This window comes from Pieris brassicae, chromosome 7 (genome assembly GCF_905147105.1).
Source record: "Pieris brassicae chromosome 7, ilPieBrab1.1, whole genome shotgun sequence".
In the NCBI taxonomy this organism is placed as follows: domain Eukaryota; kingdom Metazoa; phylum Arthropoda; class Insecta; order Lepidoptera; family Pieridae; genus Pieris; species Pieris brassicae.
This window is the reverse complement of record NC_059671.1, coordinates 10,410,010-10,430,702: the sequence shown is the minus strand read 5'-3', so window position 1 is coordinate 10,430,702 and position 20,693 is coordinate 10,410,010. Positions and strand designations below refer to the sequence as shown.

The window sequence follows — 20,693 nt, the reverse complement described above, 5'->3', positions numbered from 1 at the left end:
ACCAACCACCATTAGACCATGGTTTCTCTATTTTGAAACAGAGAAGAATGTCTACTACATATTTATGTAGTATGTAGAAATGACCCAAGCGAGCCCTTCAACGACACGAAATTTTATGCAGACTGTTAAAATATGGAAAGTCTCATATCTTGGACTAGTCATCGGCGATACGACTTGTTACAGCTTATAAGCTACAACTGTTCTGGAATAAGGAATAAGTCGTGGCTGCGGAACGTACGGCAGTGGACCGGCATTACATCGCCGAGGAAGCTCTTTAGACTAGCGCAAGATACCCGGCAATTCAACTTGTTACCAGCCAACCTTTAGTAATAAAGTTGCTACCTGAAAAAGATCTTGCAAACCAAAACAATAAAATTAAATAGTAACAACAAACCCTAACGGCCCTAGGACGACTGCTGCCGGGGAGCTGGAAGTAGCAATTAGTAAATACTTAGTCAAATAATTCGCTAACAGCTCTTAATTTTATAGTGTATGGCAATAAGGCTTTGATCGAGTAATTTAAATGGCTCGAGTTGCATTCCGTGTAAGGATATCATTGCTGCCGACACTGTGTCAAGGATCTATTGGCTATTAACTGTTCACCTCGCCCAACTGGTTTCTCAATTTTTAAAGAAAGCCATGTGACTCATCGGTTTTTTTGAATTGGGTGCGGAAAAAACATTAACTGGATTTATTTAGGGCAAATTGTTTTTTATGATGTGTTTAGTGGACTTGTCATGTTTATGTATCTTGTGAAAATAGGCAATTCAAGAACAAATTGTTTTTTTTTGTAAGTTTAAATATTATTCGTATCTATCCGTTCTACACCCTTGATTTGAGAACTGGCAGTAAATGTAAAATTAGAAGCATTTAATGTGTATTTCTTTATTCACGTTCATAAATTTATGTTGTTACCTATATGATTAAATGATTTTGAATTTGAATTTGTTTAATGTGTTATTGCGTAGAGATGGGTCACTCTGGATCTTTTACCGCATTTACCATGGAGAAAGTTCAGAGATATTGTTCGGATTAATTCCGTATTACCTCGATGTCCGTTATTCCAGACCTCATCATTTTTAAGGTAGTTTTTGACGCGCACCACCACGATGTTGAGCCAGCCTTCTGAAGCATTTCCAAACCAATTCGACTTAGGGACTTTCAAGTTAAGAGCGTACCAATTTTACAAAAGGAGAGCCTCCTGCCCGGTTTATAAAAAACTGAAAACGACTATACTAAACTCATTAATTAAATAGAAGTTTTCAAATTAAGTTTGTAACAAGTTTTGGAATTGTACACGGGTATAAACATGCTATCGACAATTAACTTTGTTGCACTTATAAAGGCGAGGTTTCGAATGTGAGGTAACCAGAAAAATCATCGTAAATAAGTTCATAAAATATTTGGTATCGTTTTATTTTACTGCATTCTCCGAACGTGAGTCACAGTCGTACCTTACATGTGACGGTACAGCTGATTACATATTATGAAAACCTCATTTATTGTATAGGTTTTAGAGTCTTTATTACTAGTGCTTGATAAATTATGTTGTTCCGAGCGAATCAAGATAGTTACCTTTTTATATACATTTTTGGCACATGCAAAAAAGTTATATTAAAATAATATCAACATTTATACTAGAAAAGTAAAAATGGGACGAAGAAATTGTATGCCTGCGTCTATCTCTTTGTTTACATGCAAATCTGTCTTCCAAACGAACAACCTTTTAGGTTCCTTTAACCTTTTGGTCCTCAGATTTCTGTATCTGTTTCGTCATTATTTGATTTTTTTTTAAAACACGTTGACCGGTGCTTATTCGAAGTCTTGGTTCGAAGTCATGGCGGTTTCCTCACAATGTTGTTTACTGTACGAGCGAGTATAAAACTAGCAAAAGCAAAAACAAAGTCCATTGGTGCACAGCCGGGAATTGAACCTATGACCTCAGGGATGAGAGTCGCACACGGGAACCACCACCAACATTGTTCTCTCGTTTCTGGCTGACTTATATATTACTGTTAGTAATGTATGATAAGCAAGCAAGTGAAGGATTAGCTGTCCTGATTAAAAATTAAAGTTGTTCTCAGCCCTTATAAGTATAATTATTCCACAATTGACGTTGCATTGCCTCATAATGTCTGAAGTAATATCGAGAGTAATAAATTTGATAGCTAGCGCTTTTAGTACATACGTTAGGTTTAAGATTGGTTTGCTGAGGCCGCACCAAATTTGGTTGTAGCCTCGTGGAAACTATGTCGCCATACGTTTACACTTTAACATTCTTAAAAGTTCTTATAAAGTAAAATATTTTAACTTTCGGTCTGTTTAAATTATTTGACATTGGCACACAATATTTTTCTTTAAAAAGATTCATGTTAAATGTCTACTACTCTGTAATGTTTTATATGTATTATTATAATCTGTGTATAGGCATTGCGATCGCCCTCTAAGCGTAAGGTCACGACGCAAATTGATTCAGAGTAATAACTGCCCTCTTTATCGTCGTGATAAGCTATCTGCCAGTCCTTCTGATGTTGCCGCCATGGAAAACTATATTAAAATCGAATTACATATGTATTTGTCTAACTACTTGTGAATTGTTTTTTAATTAAATTAATGAAACATCATTGTTTTGCAGATCTATGTATACATCACAAATACTTGTTTCAAGTTTCATATATAGATATACTAGCTGTCCCCACGAACTTCGTTTCTCCTTAATGAGATTTTACTTAGTCTACCTTTTTAGGAAATACCAACATGGAACATTTTGCTACGCTACCCCAGAGTTTTGGTTTTCCCAAATGAAATTTTTTAGGTTTTTCTGTGAATATTTCATTATATAAACCTCAGAGTTTAAGTCATATTTTTTTAATTAACAAAAAATATAGGGGATGATAGTAGTGGGTGAAAATTAAGGGTTGTTTGTATTTTTGTATGTTGTATCATAAAAACATATTATTTTATCCAAAAACCAAAAAAAACACTGGGGTGAACCCCCCTTATCACTAAAGAGTTTGAAAGATTGTAGCCGATTCTGACTTACTGAATATGCATAAAAAATTCATAAGAATCGATCGGTCGAGCCGTTTTTGAGAAGTATGGGAGCGAACATTGTAACACGAGAATTTTATATAGGTATAATATAAATCGATCAATTACAAATATCCGCACAATCAGCCATATATATTTATATAAATAGGCATGCAAATGTCATATAAATGTTTACTGTTTACCGTGCTGGATCCCTCGGTATATATGTATAATTTTGGATATTTTTTTACAGTCATAACTGTTTTAAGAATATATAAACTTGGTACTGTCAAAATACTGAGTTCGTACAGCTTACAAGCGGTCCAACGTCCATAATAGCCCTATTTACTAATATGACAGATAGATAATAGGTAATTTATACTGATACTTATTAAAAAATCCTAAATGTCGTGTAATTTTTGTAATTATGTTTGAATTTGAAATTGAAAAGTCAGTTTGATTCTCGGCGATAGCAATAGAATGGCGATAGTTCGGGCTCAGACGGCTGATAACTCACTTAAAATTAAGAAGTGAACAAATATATAAGTAAGCACATTGAATGGTCAAGTAGTCGATGTTTCTTTAATAAAGTATATTTTATAATAAATTGTTAATTGTAACTGCGTATATCGGGGTCAAATAATGATAGTTAAACCCTTGAAAAGATCGTAATATTAATAACTCAAAAGTTTTACGACTACAGCAATTAAAACATGTTCAACAAGCTGGATTAATTAGTTGTTTGCAATCTGATTTAATTAGTGATCTATTGGCCATAAACGCATTATCAGGCAAGCATATCATCTAAATTCAATTGCAATTAGTAATGGCGTATTCCACTTTTTAATAACTGTACTGTTATTGAAAGAACATTGAAATTTGGGTTTATCTACATGCCTCTTGTTTTGGGAGTTCTTATGACGTAACTGATTACTGAGGCAAGCATTAAATAGGTATTACATAGCAATAGTACGGTATTATATATCAGGAACAGTGTTAGCGTAGTAGCTTCAGCGTGCGAATCATCCATGAGGTCGTAGGTTAGATCCCCGGCTGTTCACCAATGGATTTTCTATGTGCGGATTTAAACGGCGAAGGAAAAACATCGTGATGAAACTGGTTTGCTTTGTACGCAAAAAAGTCGACGTCGTGTGTCAGGCAAAGGAGGCTGTTCACCTTCTTGCTTATTAGATTGACAAATATCATGAAACAGATACATTAAGGCCCAGATCTAGACAGGTACAACCTGATTATTTTTATATTAATACATGAAATGTTCTTAAAGAAGTATGTCGTCGGCTTCAATAATTCCTTTATTAAAATAGATATGGTGTATCTAAATTATGAATTAAGTCTAATGAATCTAAGAATGCTGGAAGTCGAATCGTGACGAATGGTGGTGATAAGGGCTTTTATTGAGAAGTGACATTGTATGATTGATACGTTGACAGAGTCACGTATACTATTTTTCAATTTTTATTAATGGACTTTAAAAAAGGAGTTCTTCAGTTTGACCTGTATGGGATATTGGATCATAATTGAGTATGTATGTACGTTTAAGTAATTTCGATTCAGTAGTATCCCGTATCTACGCATTATTATATTTTTTTTATTATAACTAGATTATGTTACGGCAATGTTTTTGTAGGTTTCAATATAAAAATGATGATACATTTCGTTATGTATGTCCTAAAGTATATGTGTAAGGCTAAAGTGTTGTTTTAAAAGAGCACAGAGCGCCTCTAGATGATCGTAGGCTGTATTTAAAAAGAAAGGGGAATGTTGTTGTCGGTCATACAGTAATATATAATAAATGAACACACCTCTTCCACCAATTCTAACTAAATGTATAAGGTGGTCTGTATACCACCTTATACATTTAGTTAGAATTGTATCTAACAGCAAAACTAACCCTCAACCACCTAACCCACGTCCAAAAGTAATATTTTTCACCTAATAAATATAACGACATACCTACCTTATTATAGCTTACCTTCCACGGCCCCGGGTCGTAAGTCGCCGGGGAGGTAGGCTCACTAGCAATTTAAAAAAAAAACCATAGTTGCACATTACAATACATTACAAAAAAGTAATAATAATATTTTTATGAAGTTAACTATTAAGTTTGTTATGGAAGAGTTTGGAACCCTGACACTGGTATTTTTTAATTAAAATGGTTACCAAATCTTACACATTGTATTGTTTAAAATCAATAAACACATTTTTATTTAACGTAATGATAGCATGCTCTTTGCTAGCTATAAAATTTATTTTAATGAACATACATTTTTAAGTTACTAGCAGTGCCCCACGGTTTCACTTGCGAAGATACCGATATCGTGGTAGTAGAAAGTCTTCTAAGTCTGACTATATACATATATTTATCATCATAAAAGTTCCATTTTACTCAGTTTTTTTTAGGACTTCTAACTCTTCTACTAATTTTTGAAATCAGTCCAGCAGTTTTTGTTGAAAACATTACAAAGATCCATAGAAAAATGCTTTTCCTATATAATATTAGTATAGATATATATATAGATAGTATGCCAATTATAATCTGATGGATGTACAAGACTTTTTTCCATACTGATATTCCGTTTTCTATTTCAGACATACTCGGGGCTCTTCTGCGTGGTGGTCAACCCGTACAAGAAGCTCCCGATCTACACCGAGAAGATTATGGAGAGATACAAAGGCATCAAGAGGCATGAAGTCCCGCCACATGTATTTGCAATCACTGACACAGCGTACCGCTCTATGCTTCAAGGTATAGTACCTCAATAAACAATACAGCCACGTATCAACAGAGTTTTAGCACTAAAAAATACTAAAGGATTTAATTATTGTGGAGTTATTCTTCTCTATACTTAAAAAGGAGAGGAAAATGATCACCGAATCTGTTTAGTTTAAATTTTTTCATGTTTTGTTTTGTATCTTGCACATGTTGAGGGCTTTTTTCTTTATACTCAGTGTTGAATATTCATAATATGAATTAGAATAAATTATGTTTATTTCCTAGATCGGTTCGTGGATCTAATGTTTAATGAGTATTCTCTGTTTGTAACGAAATACCATTAATGGTAATATGCACTTAAAAATAAATATTATTGAATAATTTCTTAACCAAAAATTTGCTATTCAATTACTAATAGTCTTATAGGGACGGCTAAATCTAATAATATGTAAAGATTTAAATACATTATTAGGGTCTGTTTTATAATGACTAGATTATACATTTATAAGAGAAAGTTCAAATCTGTTCTCGTGAAAACCAAAACCTAAGTAAGTTACTGATCGTAAAATGTCATTTGTTTCAAATAAATATTTTTACAAAAAACATTGTGCATCTTGAAGGTGGTAGTGCATTGCCAGGAACCGGTACACTCAGTGATGCATTAGATAACTAAGTGGAGCCATTTGTCTAATTGTTCGGTAATGGCGCCGGCGACAGGGCGCGGCTCAGGTGGACCGCGCCCTTTTTATGTTACAATAAAATTTCAAGTTTTTTCTTTGCTGACACTGTATGATGCAATAAACAAGATTCGTCAAGGATTATCTGCGATTGACGTCGAGCTGGTGTTATTTTTACACTATTTAGTCATGATTAAATATCGCGTAGTGAATAATGCAATGATTTATCCAATTATCGACTTGTATTTTTTATATGTTACCACGGCGACTTCGTACTTTCCCCGATCGATAGTATATTGAAATTAGTAAAATTTATCTAAGATTTAATTGATAATAATAATTTTATTAACGTAGAAGAGTTATAAATTAATAAAAAAAACTTTAACCGGGAATTAATAATACTGCTAATGCTAAAATCGAACATAATAAAATTGTCGCAATCAATATAGCTTTTGATCTAGCTCAAACGTTTTCTACGTTATTATGTTAATATAAAATGTTATGTATAAACATAACATCGCCAAAACACGTCTCCTTAATATTTCTTATACGGCGTTAACCCAAATACATTTCATTGGAAGTACAATCTTAACACACACATACGGGCATTAGCGGAAAATTTTAATTAAAACACTTACGAGGAAAATTGTATGCCAACTACGTTTGTGTGTGTGAATACTTATTGTCACCTAATATTACAATTATTATTGGTCACATAAACATAAATAATGGATGAATTTAAGAAGTATAACCCCGGGATATGCATTTATCAATCTTGCGACTTATCTATTTCACAAAAGGTTTTTAAGTCATAGAATCTAAAACAAGACCGCCTGTATAGCCTTGTTCATTTTGGAGGAAAGAAAATTTCATAATATAACTTATAAATTCATCTCGAATTCCAGATCGTGAAGATCAGTCAATTCTGTGTACGGGAGAATCAGGTGCCGGTAAGACAGAGAATACAAAAAAGGTTATCCAGTACCTTGCGTATGTCGCCGCTTCTAAACCCAAAGGATCTGGAGCGGTGAGTTATGTTATATTGATTGTATACGTAACAATGGTATCGTATGTTTAGACACTAGTTCATATTGCCGATTGTCTATTGTGATAGCTGAAAGTGATATTAAAATCCTCGTGTATTAACGAAGTGTGATGCCTAATGGAATTTTTCTTTTTTAAAGCGCATACATTGTTATTGGTTCGATTACCGTATGCGGGTAAGCGACCACCTCGACCTTGTTGTACGCTCTTATCGTAAATACTAAATAAATTACATCACTTTTTTTAGGTAGCTAGCGGTGTTTGATACGTGTATTTAGCTATACGGATTCAACAGTAGCCATTTGACATCCTCACATACCAAACTACCCATTATGACTATATGGTGTTGTTCGGGGTCATGTTTTAGGGCCCATTATTTTCTTCAATGGCTATAATGATAATTGTTATTAGCTTCCAAATATATTTTAATTATATACCAATATTTTTTCTATTGATAATAAAGATATAAATAACAATCAATCTAAATTGGTTCCATAAAGAATAGCCGTGTAATTATTTCAGACCTAGTAAACAGTGGAACAAATTATCGTAGCATAACAGATATTACTAGTGTAGTTGCTAAGTGAACTCATTTTCATTGTAAACTCGCTAGTTTAAGATTGAAGACGTAACATTGTTTAACATTGTTTGTAACGTTTTTCGTTTGAAATTAGGGCCCTTACTATGGGGGTTTGTCATTTCTACGATGAGTTTTTTTTTGTAATATTCAAAGATTTAATGATGAAAGTTTTTGATTTCTAGATATTATTTTGGTTCACATATTTTAATTACATTGCAAATATTTCTTCTGTCATGATGGTAGCAATGTATCATATAAGCAACTTGTGGGGGTGGCATTTGTCCCTATTAAAGGCAATACTGATGGAAAACAATCTGTGTGATTGGACTCTTGACTTATTCTTGGTATTTTTATCACTTGTGTATATAGGATTTGGTACACACAAGCAATATTATTAACATGTTAATGTTTTGTCATATACAATTACTTTGGTCACAACAAAACATTCTCATGCATGGAATATGAGCACCTATGTAATATCCTTTTCTTTTTCACTCTTCGTGGACTGCCAACCGATCTTCAGGTCCCGACGCCACAGTTGATAATAGTAAGTAACTCTATTTTTCATAAACAATATAGAATCTTATATCTTACACTTTATTATTTGTGCACGATTTAATATTTAAGGCTTGTTACGGTTTGCCACTATGCATGATACAGATAAGCTTGTGGTATAGGATATATACATTTTAATTTGCTAACGTTTTGTAATATCGTAATATTTATTTATAAAATTATATAAAACAGATGTTAACGTATTGTATAATCATTAATAAAACTTCTGAATCAATTTTCCTAGAGCGTCCAAACGTTAATAGAAGGATGTATATTGTCTTAAAGCGGTTATTGAAAAAAATCTGAGAAGCTTGAACCTTTTTAGGTCTGGTTCTCAGATTTCTGTATCTGTTTCATTATAATTTGTTAATCTAATGGGAAGCCTCCCCCCGCCTGACACACGCCGTTGACTTTTTGTGTCTAAGGCGTGTCCGGATTCTTCACGTTTCTTGACCGTTTAAGCGAATGTTAAATGTGCACAAAGACCATTGCTGCACAGCTGGGGATCGAACCTAGGACCTCAGGGTTGAGCCTCGCACGCTGAAGCCACTAGGCCAAACTGCAGATTTTTTAATTAGAAGGGAACAATGTATTATTAAGTAGGGAGCTCGCGATAATGTATCCATAACATCGTTGAGTCTCTTGAGTTCTTGAATCATTCAAGTGGTCGTTATCGATGACGATCGCTAAGAGGTTTCGTGTTTCACTTTGTTCAAACTATTTTCTATAGTTTTAAATTTAATGGATATCTATAATGCGTGAGGAATTATGATTAATGTTATCTGATAGCTTAGTATTAGGTGATGTTTAATATAAAATATATGTTGTTTTTGTTGCGCTGGTTTTTGGTCTGGCTTTGTCGATGGGTACATAATAATAATAACGCTTTATTTAACACCACAATAACACGAAATAGGAGAAAAATAAATTAAGATTTGTCTTCATTTATTTATTGTAAATATCGGTCTTACTGCTAAAAGCACAGCTTCTTCCACAGCCCAACATGCTGTTGCCTATATGAATAAATAGATTTTATAATAAAGATTAATTTCTGTTTTGCCATTATTCTAAATTGTTTTATATCTGCAAAAAACCCGTATACTTCTCTCGAGCTAGATCTTTAAGGCGGAGTATAAAATGGCTAAATACGTAAGGCACTTGCTAATTGTCCTACCATTTAACATTACCTCTATCATAATTTCACGCTGCTTAGAGCAATGGACCGACCTTTGAGGTAAATAAGCCGCAGTACAATCATATAATGTAATTACTTGGGTGTCGCGTTAATAATAATGTCTTTTGCTTGGTGTTCTAATTATGTTTTCTAACAAGGTTTTGATGACATATTTTAATGATTTAATCAAAATTTCCTAACACTATCATTTTGATTTGCAGGGTGAATTAGAGCAACAGTTACTACAGGCCAACCCTATACTGGAAGCCTTCGGTAACGCCAAAACAGTAAAAAACGATAACTCATCACGTTTTGTAAGTATTGTAATAAATAAATAGTATTTTAATTAAAAACTTAATTCTAATTAAATATTTATTTACAGGGTAAATTCATTAGAATTAACTTTGACGCGTCAGGGTTTATCGCTGGAGCGAATATAGAAACGTATTTATTAGAGAAATCAAGAGCGATCAGACAAGCGAAAGACGAAAGAACATTCCATATATTCTATCAGCTCCTATCTGGAGCCACTCCCGAGCAGCGAGCTGAATATATCCTAGAAGACCCCAAAAGCTACTTTTTCCTAACAAATGGAGCTCTGCCCGTACCGGGTATCGACGATGCGGCCGAGTTCCAGGCGACCATTAAGTCCATGAACATTATGGGAATGAACATGGAGGACTTCAATTCGATATTTAGAATAGTTTCGGCCGTTCTTCTTTTCGGTTCAATGCAATTCAAGCAAGAAAGAAACTCAGATCAAGCCACACTTCCAGATAACACTGTTGCGCAAAAGATTGCACATTTGCTTGGTAATAATTTCTTATCGTTATGTATTTTAATCTAATTTGAATCTAGATATTTTAATAGATAATAAAAACCTTAATTTGTTTTTAGGTTTATCCGTCACGGATATGACAAAAGCTTTCCTGAAACCAAGGATCAAAGTCGGCCGCGATTTTGTGACGAAAGCTCAGACAAAGGAACAGGTGGAATTTTCTGTTGAGGCCATTAGTAAGGCGTGCTACGAAAGACTGTTTAGATGGCTGGTCAATAGAATAAACAGATCTCTCGACAGGACGAAAAGACAAGGAGCCTCCTTCATCGGCATCCTCGATATGGCTGGTTTTGAAATTTTCGAGCTAAACTCGTTTGAACAGCTGTGCATCAACTACACAAATGAAAAGCTACAACAGCTCTTCAACCACACGATGTTCATCTTGGAACAGGAAGAGTACCAGAGAGAAGGTATTGAATGGAAATTCATCGACTTTGGGCTCGATTTGCAGCCCACAATTGACCTGATCGATAAGCCCATGGGAATAATGGCTCTTCTGGACGAAGAGTGTTGGTTCCCGAAAGCGACTGACAAGACGTTCGTCGAGAAATTGGTTTCTGCTCACTCGGTGCACCCGAAATTTATGAAGACCGATTTCCGTGGCGTCGCAGACTTTGCGATCATTCACTATGCTGGCAAAGTCGATTATTCAGCGACAAAATGGTTGATGAAGAACATGGATCCTTTGAACGAAAACGTCGTTTCCCTGTTGCAAGCGTCACAAGATCCATTCGTGTGCCACATTTGGAAGGACGCTGAAATAGTGGGCATGGCGCAGCAAGCCATGACTGACACACAATTCGGTGCTAGAACGAGAAAGGGAATGTTCAGAACGGTTTCCCAGTTGTACAAGGAGCAACTGACAAAACTTATGGCCACCCTGCGAAACACCAACCCCAACTTCGTCAGATGTATCATACCGAATCACGAGAAGAAAGCCGGCAAAATCGAAGCGCCACTGGTTCTCGACCAGCTCAGGTGCAACGGTGTGTTGGAGGGGATTAGAATTTGCAGACAGGGCTTCCCTAACAGAATACCATTCCAGGAATTCCGTCAGCGATACGAACTTCTGACCCCGAACATCATTCCCAAGGGCTTCATGGACGGAAAGAAAGCATGCGAACGTATGATCGAAGCTCTTGAACTCGATCACAATCTGTATCGTGTCGGACAATCCAAGATATTCTTCAGAGCGGGAGTCCTTGCGCATCTGGAAGAGGAGAGGGACTACAAGATCACCGACTTAATAGTGAACTTCCAGGCTTTCTGCAGAGGATACCTGGCGAGAAGAAACTACCAAAAGAGACTGCAGCAGCTCAACGCCATCCGAATCATCCAGAGGAATTGTGCTGCATATTTGAAGTTGAGAAACTGGCAGTGGTGGAGATTGTACATAAAGGCAAGTATTTTATTAAATATTCGAAAATTCTATAATGCAAGTTTGGAAACCTGTAATTAATAGCTTTAATCTATATTATATATTTTCAGGTCAAACCATTGCTCGAAGTTACGAAACAGGAGGAGAAGTTGACTCAGAAAGAAGACGAGCTCCGTCAGATACGTGACAAGATGGAATCGCAGATGGCTCGGTGTCAAGAGTATGAGGCCAAATTCCAACAGGCCAGCGCTGAGAAGACCCAACTCGCAGAACAACTGCAGGTCAGTTGAAACGATGTTTCTCACGAACGAGCCAGAACACCTGAACCTGATACCGAAAGAGAAGTTAAAATACCTACAAATCTTATGACAGCATCATTTCTTAAATTTAATTGAACTTTTTGATAAGATACTTTAAAAATAAAATCATGTTTATTTTGATATTTCATCACATCTCAATAAAAAATGTGAATTTCAGGCGGAATTAGAACTATGTGCTGAGGCCGAAGAAAGTAGAGCGCGTGCCGCAGCCAGAAAACAGGAGTTGGAAGAGCTGCTGCACGATTTGGAAGGTCGGATCGAAGAAGAGGAGGAGCGGTGTAACTCTCTTCAGCAGGAGAAGAAGCGGTTGCAGCTCAATATACAGGTGAGTCGCTTTGTCTCATCTCTTTGCCAATTATAAATATGTAAATAAATTTCTTTTTTGTACAATTCATAACAAAATGAGTATTTTTCAGTAAGTTTTATCATATTTGAATGCTCTTTCAGGATCTGGAAGAGCAGTTAGAAGAAGAAGAAGGCGCTCGTCAGAAATTGCAACTGGAGCGAGTGCAGTGCGATGCCAAACTTAAGAAGTTGGAAGAGGAACTCGCTCTCACAGAGGACACCAACCAGAAACTCTCCAAGGAAAAGAAGGTACCGAATTTTTAAATTGTAACTCGACTTTCTGTCTATGTCTTCATTTAAGATTTGCTCGGGTGAAGGAAAACATTGTGAGCAAACCGATTTCCCCTAGACCCAAAAAGTCGACGGCAAGTGTCAGGCACAGGAGGCTGATGACTTCATTGCCTATTTCATTGACAAATGCTCACGGAACAGATTCAGAAAGTTGTAGCGTCACTGATTTATTTCAAGATATTTGGTTTGGGAAAATTCTAATATTATAATATAATTTTCAGTTACTGGAAGAGCGTGCCAACGACCTGTCTCAAGCCTTAGCAGAGGAAGAGGAGAAGGCGAAACATTTGAGCAAACTCAAGACGAAACAAGAGTCGGCCATCGCCGAATTAGAAGAGAAACTTCTTAAGGTATATTGAAATTTAGAATTGAGATGTACTTAATGACATTGTTACATGCCAAGGACAGTCATTCGTCAGTACTACAGTGACAAATATTACTTTATTTAACGAATTACATGAACCTTTTTAAATGTCCGTTGAGTAAACTGTCAAAAGTAAATATTTTTAGTATCTGTTGTAGTCAGTTTTTGAATGTTTTTATAATATAATTTTGGTTTTCCCAATTAATTTCTTGTTTTTTGTTTTGTGTCTAAATTTTTTTGATTGGTTATGCATTCTTGTCGAATTGAAGCTACTTGTTAAGACAGGATTGTTTTTTTTAAATAAATAATCTTCGAGTCGTTAAATATTATTTAAAATAATTTGAATTACTTTATGCTAAAGGATCATCAAATGAGACAAGAAGTAGAGAGAGCCAAGCGGAAGATAGAGACTGAGTTGCAAGATGTGAAGGAGCAGCTCGTCGAGAAGAAGGCGCAGATTGAAGAGTTGCAAATTGTACTCAGTGAGTAGAAATTTTGTGATTTTATCTCTTTGTATGAGATTGGGTCCAAATATACTAATAATTACTTAATAAAGACTTTGCTAGATGCGGAGAAACGTCCTTTAACGTAATATCATTAACCATTAATATATTTGTTTTATGCAATGAAAATTATAGCATTAATTTTAAAAAAAAGTTAGTTATGTAGTTTACTTTTAAATTTATAGTTAGATTTGTATATTATTTTGGTCTCTATGTAACCAATTATGTATATTTATTTTTAGCAAAACGTGAAGAGGAACTAGCAGCGGCTATCAGTCGCGCAGATGAGGAGGGTGCCCTACGTGCGTCCGCGCAGAAAGGGGCGAGGGAAGCCGAGGCGGCCCTCGCGGAGGCTCACGACGACCTGGAAGCCGAGAGGAATGCACGAACTAAGGCGGAGAAGTTGCGTAGGGACCTCAACGAGGAGCTGGAGGCACTTAAGAGCGAGCTGTTGGACTCACTCGATACGACTGCTGGTGAGAATACTTTTTAGTAGGAGAGATGAATTTCAGATGAATAGTTTAATTATTTCTAACACCATAATATATTATATATTTAACATATATACACAATCGATTGTTTAATGACATAGAACGTATCTGTATGTACAGTATTTTTACAGTTTTAAATATATATTCTCTATGTTTTTGTATTTGTTGAAAGTATAGGCCATAATTTTCAGGCATTTGGCTCTAAATCAAGTCAAAAAGATTTATTCATATAGGCAATACAATGTACACTGACGAACGTCAAAAAAGAAATACGTATTAAATGCTTATAATTTTCCATTTACTACCAATTCTCATCAAGGGCGTAGAACGGAAGAGAAAAACTATAATAATAAGCAATAAACTCTCCGCCACTCTTTTTAATCGCCTATTTTTTTTTTATTTCACAACGTTTGTAAGGAGCTGCAACCATCACACCATGTTCCACATGACATCTTTAGTGATAAATAATAATAAAATAAATGAAAATCAAAGAATTGTCTCAGATTGTGAAAGATCCGCTCTCTATCAGCAAGAGGCATGGTGAAATAGGAGCACGCACTTACATTTTTGTAAGGCTCTATGAGAGATATGATACCTTTTTAACAATTAACTATGTTTGTTAAATGAATATGAAGGATATGCGATCATTTGCAATATACTAAGTGAATCAATATTCTAATGCCCAACAAATAATTCTATAAAACTTATTAAAAATGTATGTTTTTAATGAAAGCTGCTTAGAAGACAATTTATACGGACTGAGTAGAAAAACATAAATATAATATAGGCTTTACAAAATATATGTACATAGATCTTGGTTCTTAATAATTTATAATTGTATTGTCTTTTCATTCATAATTTCAGCCCAACAAGAGCTCCGTTCGAAGCGCGAGCAGGAGGTGGCAGTTCTGAAGCGAAGCCTGGAAGAAGAGGCTTCCTCTCACGAAGCGACCATCGCGGAACAGAGGCACAAGCACTCGCAGGAGCTGCAGTTGCTCAACGAACAGCACGAGCAGATGAAGAAGACCAAAGCTGGTAAGCGTGCATCTATACTAGGGGAGATACGAGAACGGCCAATTGTATTTATATAAGCGGAACTTAATATTAAAAATTCATACTTAAACGCCTAAATGTATAAATTATAAGGAAAAATATTTCTTCCAACACTTGATCTTTAAGAAAAACAAATTATTCAAAGTTTTAATCAAGTGTAGTATTTTTCTATGGAAATTCTGTTTCATATATAAACTCATATATAAATCTCACCTGGTCCCAATATTAAATAGTTTATACATATGCATAATTAGTATAGGTAATATGTTTTGCTTTATCTGTATCTCTATATCTATACATACACTGGCCATCGAAATTCTTTATTCAAAATGCAGTCGCCATTGTGACAATTTCACAAATTATAATTTGCTTAAGACTTTTATGTATATGTATTTATCTTGTAAATTTTGAATGTAATTTTTTTATACAATGGCCAAACCGGAACGTAGACAGAAAAACGTGACTTTCGGTTTGTCGAAGGATGATAATTATGAGGTGGAGAAATCGTGGCCGGGGGAGGAAGTGACCGCTTTCACTTCGACGAGGGATTATTGGCAGCACAGGTGTCAGGAGTCGCCTCCTGATAAAACCGATTTGGCTATACAATGTAATATTATTTACGTAAATATGTGTAAAAGTAGACAGTTATTTATTTGCTTATTAGAGTATCTTGTACAAGAGTAATAAGACAGATATCAAAGGCATTTCATTATGTAGTCTACTCCGCAATAGTGTCCAGCGATTTCTTTTTCAATTCTCTTATATATATTTTTTTATTACTAAAAAGATAAAAGAAAATCATACTAATTTGTGTTGCGCGCTCCTGGCTACATTAGCAAATTATTTTATAATATATATTATATATATTCATGGCCGAGCCGGGGCGCGCTTGCTTGCGAGACCCCATCGTTTATTCTAGTTCCTCCTATATATTTTTAACGCAGGAGGTAACAGTGACAAGTTGCTTATATTTACATTAGATTTGCTTAACTAATATCCCATATTTTAATGTTGCTGTTGATTTTTGTAAAGAGTGGCGTATGATCTATCTATATGTGTAATAAATTCACTCTAGTTCTTTATATTTTCTTTTCGCTTATTCACATACTCACATCCAGCTACACACTCAGACATACAGACGCGTGTTACGCGTCGCGTAATGCTTTTTGCAATGTTATAAAAAATATTGTTTTGAGATTTATTATTTTTTTATGAAAGAGCTGGGAATCATGACACGGGAATTTTTTAATTTAAAATCTAACACAGTGTAATGCATTGTTATAATGAATTAACACATATTTATTTATTCAATGTGCAATTTCAAATATTTTAATGTGCTTTATGATTATGTATATTGTGATAAATTTTCTGAAATAAATATTCCAGCTCTCGAAAAAGCCAAGCAGCAACTGGAAGCCGAGAACGCAGATCTCGCGACGGAGCTGAAAAGCGCGAGTGCCGCTCGGGCAGATGGAGAAAGACGCAGGAAGCAAACCGAAGCTCAGCTTCAGGAACTCGTCGCCAAGCTGCAAGAGGTGGAGAGGACAAGGTCAGTGTTATTCATGTAACGTTGTGTGTTGTGTAAAATTAATTTATTGAAAGAACTTATGAAGGTTTGAAATAATATTAGCAATACCAATTTTTTTCTTCATATTGATATCTAAAAAGTTTAATTGAAGTAAAAAATAAGAAACTTACTCCTTCCGCTGGCTCTGCGACCCAAAAAGTGTCTTTGAAGAGAAGAGAATCTTCCAGCACTCCCTGTCCTGTACAACCTCACACCAATTGTTGACTTTCAGCTGCGTCAGGTCCGCTGTCGATACGGCAGGAGCTAGGCCAAACTCTGTAGGCCTCTGGTCATACTAAATCAATTATTAATTTCTGCAAAGATGTGTATATCAAGTTGCAATACCAGAATTGTAATTCAGGTCTGAAGTATCAGAGAAATGCATCCGACTCCAGAGCGAAGCTGAACAAGCTCTGCAACAGCTGGAACAGGCAGAGTTGAAGGCTTCGGCCGCTGCGAAACATGCTGCGACCGCTGGGGCACAGCACGCCGAGGCACAGGTATGACAGTTGGGGCATGGGACAAGTTTTTTTAAGATAAAATCCATCATAGCGGTATTCATTATATAAAAAAATTCTTGATCCAAAATGTTTGAGTTTTCGACATAATATAATGAAATTATGGCAATTTAAATAAAAAAGTAATTTGTCTTACAGGCTCTCTTAGAAGAAGAGACGAAGCAGAAGTTAGCTCTTCAAACCCGTCTGCGCAACGTTGAGCAACAGCTAGAGCAAGCCAGAGACCAGCTGGAGGAAGAGGAAGAGGCCAAGAGAAACTTTGAGAAGCAGGTTTGTAACTTTTAATATTTTGTCACATCAAGGAAATATAAATGGGGGGGTTGGCTTAGTCGCTTCAGCGTGAGACTCTCAGCCCTGAGGTCGTAGGTTCGATTCCCGGCTGATCACCAATGGACTTCTTGTTAACTTTTCGCTCGAAAATATCGTGAGGAAACCGGCTTTCCTCGCAGCCAAACAAATGAAGGTGAGCGTCAGGCACAGAAGGCTGATCACCTACTTGCCTATTAGATGAACAAATGATCATAAAACAGATATAGAAATCTGAGGCCCAGACCTAAAAAGGTGTAGCGCCACTGATTTATATTATTTTTATACTAAGAAATGTTTATTTCCATTCATGCTGACGGTTTGTCATCAGAGTCATCTTAAAAATTTCCAGGTGGTAGGATTGACCCAGCAAGTTGCAGACGCTAAGAAGAAGGCGGAAGAGGAGGCGGAGGTGGCGGCGGCACTCGAGGAGCAGCGCAAGAAGCTCAGCAAGGACATGGAAGCTCTGCACAGGCAGCTGGATGAGTTGCGACAGGCCAACGACAAGCTGGACAAGAGTAAGCGTTTATCGTGTATTCAATATTTTGGGCTTATTATTCTTTGCGACTTTCCATTTGACGAAAACTGATAGAATATTTAACTAATCTAGTTAAATCTGATGGCCAAATGAAGTTGTCTTAAAATGCTAGGGCTTGGGGCAGTGACAATTTTGTAATGGAATATAAGTTTAAATAATCCCTTTTAATTTTGTGTTATCAGGTAAAAAGAAGATCCAAGCTGAGTTGGAAGACACGAACATAGATCTCGAGGCGCAACGAGCCAAGGTGCTGGAGCTGGAGAAGAAACAGAAGAGCTTCGATAAGGTTATTTATATTTCGATTATTTTAATTATTATGACACGATTTGTATATATAAATATATGTAGATATGACGAGCTTTTAAAACCCAATTCAATTTTGTTAAATATTATTTACATTATTTTAAGGACACGCCAAAACTTGTAAACAGACTTCAAGTTTTTATGTAAATTCTTAAATTACGTAAATTACGTAAATTCAGACGTATGATTCGATCAAAATTGAATGAAATTTCAATCCAGTACAGTATTAGGATTAACCAAACTTTTACTTAATATTTTCAAGTTACGACATCGTGTTTTTGATTGATTTGTGACAGTTTTTTATTTATTAAAGTACACCATATCGTATGTAATGCATTTTCGACAGTATATGTTACAAGTTATCTTTTCTAAGATACATGAAATTTTTTGCCTAACATGCGGATAAGGTATCCGATATCGGCAATGTTTGAATTCAGCCCACTACCGCATATGTCAAGCCGTGGATGGTAGTTGTGTATGTGTTTAATTTTTCGAAAAATTCAAATGAGACGTTTGAATTCCTAGGTTGGTTTATTAGACGGAAGCTGGAAAATTCTGCTAATTTTGAACCTTGGGAATGAATATGGGACGAAAAGGTTAATGTTCTGACCATATTTGTTATACAGATTACTCAATAACACTTTACTGGCAAATAACGTATAAAACACTTTCGCCACATTTTAATTGATTTTTTCCTCCTTTCAGGTTGTGGCGGAGGAGCGTAGCGTAGCGGAGCGTTACGCAGCGGAGCGTGATGCGGCCGAAAGGGACGCACGAGACAAGGAGACCCGCGTGCTCAGTCTCACTAGGGAACTCGACGATGCCGCTGAGAAGGTATGTATTGTTTATATATGAAGTTTATTTATTATTATAAAGACATACTCGTTTAAAACGGCGAAAATATTTTTAAAAATCTTTCTTGATAATAAAGAACTCAAATTTTTTTTGTAAATACAACAAAAAAAAAATAGATTTTGACAGATGTAAAATATAAAATTAACATTTAACTTTTTTAGTTACCTAATATTGTTAATTTTCATCGACAGATTGAAGAGTTAGAACGCTCCAAACGTCTCCTACAATCTGAGTTGGACGAACTGGCGAACACCCAGGGCACGGCTGACAAGAACGTACACGAACTGGAGAAGGCCAAGCGTGCGTTGGAGTCTCAGCTGGCGGAACTAAAGGCGCAGAATGAGGAGATAGAAGACGATTTGCAACTCACAGAAGATGCCAAGTTGCGTCTAGAAGTTAACATGCAAGCTATGAGAACGCAGTTTGAAAGGGATTTACAGGTGAAGAAATGTTATATCCAATAATTTATGATCGATGGATGAACAGCCCCTTGTAGGCCTAAGCCTTTTCGACCATATTTTGCCATCACACTATCTCGTTCTTCTTGCGTCCAATTTTAAACCTCTATTGTTTTTGTATTTTAAACTCCAACCCCACCGGGTTTTTTTTGGCACTGGCTTCAGTAAGCCTCCAACTACTTGAACCGAGTCGAGCCAAATATTCTTCGAAGAATCTTCCACTTGAAAATAAGGAGAGCAAGCTCGTCTTGCTTGCTAAGGGCCCAGGTCTCAGAACCACACGCATTGGTCGCAGCGGAGTTTTCTGTAGAATAGGCTTGGTATTCTTTCTGAGAAGTCATGATCGGAAATATTTACTAGGGCAATTTCAGCTTTGCCTACATTTAAATGCACTAGTAAGAGAAACAAGACTGCGATTATGGCTTACGTTTCCTCTCTTCTTTTGCTTTTATTAATTTCTGATTTTTGGAGGCTTGGGTTACGTTATAATTATTTCGTATCGAGCAGTATAAATATTGCCAATGTAACCCATGAATGTGATTGACAGGCGAAAGAAGAACAAGGCGAAGAGAAACGTCGGGGCATCGTGAAGCAGCTCCGCGATTTGGAAGCTGAGCTCGAAGAGGAACGCAAGCAAAGGGCCGCTTCGCTTGCGCATCGCAAGAAACTCGAGGGCGACCTCAAGGACGCCGAGCAAGCGCTTCATCTGGCTAACAAGGTAAAAATCGTTATAATGGTATAAACTTTTTGTATGTGTTATTAATATGGGAG

The 20,693-nt window shown here is 36.0% G+C and overlaps 1 protein-coding gene across 2 annotated transcripts in view; it reads left to right on the top strand.

The window, feature by feature from the left end:
• LOC123711927 (myosin heavy chain, non-muscle) overlaps positions 1 to 20,693 on the top strand; it is a 51,365-nt gene that overhangs the window by 24,805 nt on the left and 5,867 nt on the right. For both annotated transcript variants that reach the window (XM_045664796.1, XM_045664797.1), the window contains exons 2-22: positions 5,641 to 5,797; positions 7,347 to 7,468; positions 8,589 to 8,612; positions 10,016 to 10,108; positions 10,177 to 10,606; positions 10,692 to 12,031; positions 12,121 to 12,291; positions 12,488 to 12,655; positions 12,778 to 12,924; positions 13,188 to 13,316; positions 13,692 to 13,812; positions 14,076 to 14,309; positions 15,189 to 15,359; positions 16,764 to 16,926; positions 17,306 to 17,444; positions 17,601 to 17,732; positions 18,121 to 18,286; positions 18,489 to 18,592; positions 19,315 to 19,443; positions 19,656 to 19,904; positions 20,470 to 20,640. In XM_045664796.1, the coding sequence (XP_045520752.1) occupies positions 5,641 to 5,797; positions 7,347 to 7,468; positions 8,589 to 8,612; positions 10,016 to 10,108; positions 10,177 to 10,606; positions 10,692 to 12,031; positions 12,121 to 12,291; positions 12,488 to 12,655; positions 12,778 to 12,924; positions 13,188 to 13,316; positions 13,692 to 13,812; positions 14,076 to 14,309; positions 15,189 to 15,359; positions 16,764 to 16,926; positions 17,306 to 17,444; positions 17,601 to 17,732; positions 18,121 to 18,286; positions 18,489 to 18,592; positions 19,315 to 19,443; positions 19,656 to 19,904; positions 20,470 to 20,640 (4,560 nt within the window). The remainder of the gene's footprint in view (positions 1 to 5,640; positions 5,798 to 7,346; positions 7,469 to 8,588; positions 8,613 to 10,015; positions 10,109 to 10,176; positions 10,607 to 10,691; positions 12,032 to 12,120; positions 12,292 to 12,487; positions 12,656 to 12,777; positions 12,925 to 13,187; positions 13,317 to 13,691; positions 13,813 to 14,075; positions 14,310 to 15,188; positions 15,360 to 16,763; positions 16,927 to 17,305; positions 17,445 to 17,600; positions 17,733 to 18,120; positions 18,287 to 18,488; positions 18,593 to 19,314; positions 19,444 to 19,655; positions 19,905 to 20,469; positions 20,641 to 20,693) is intronic.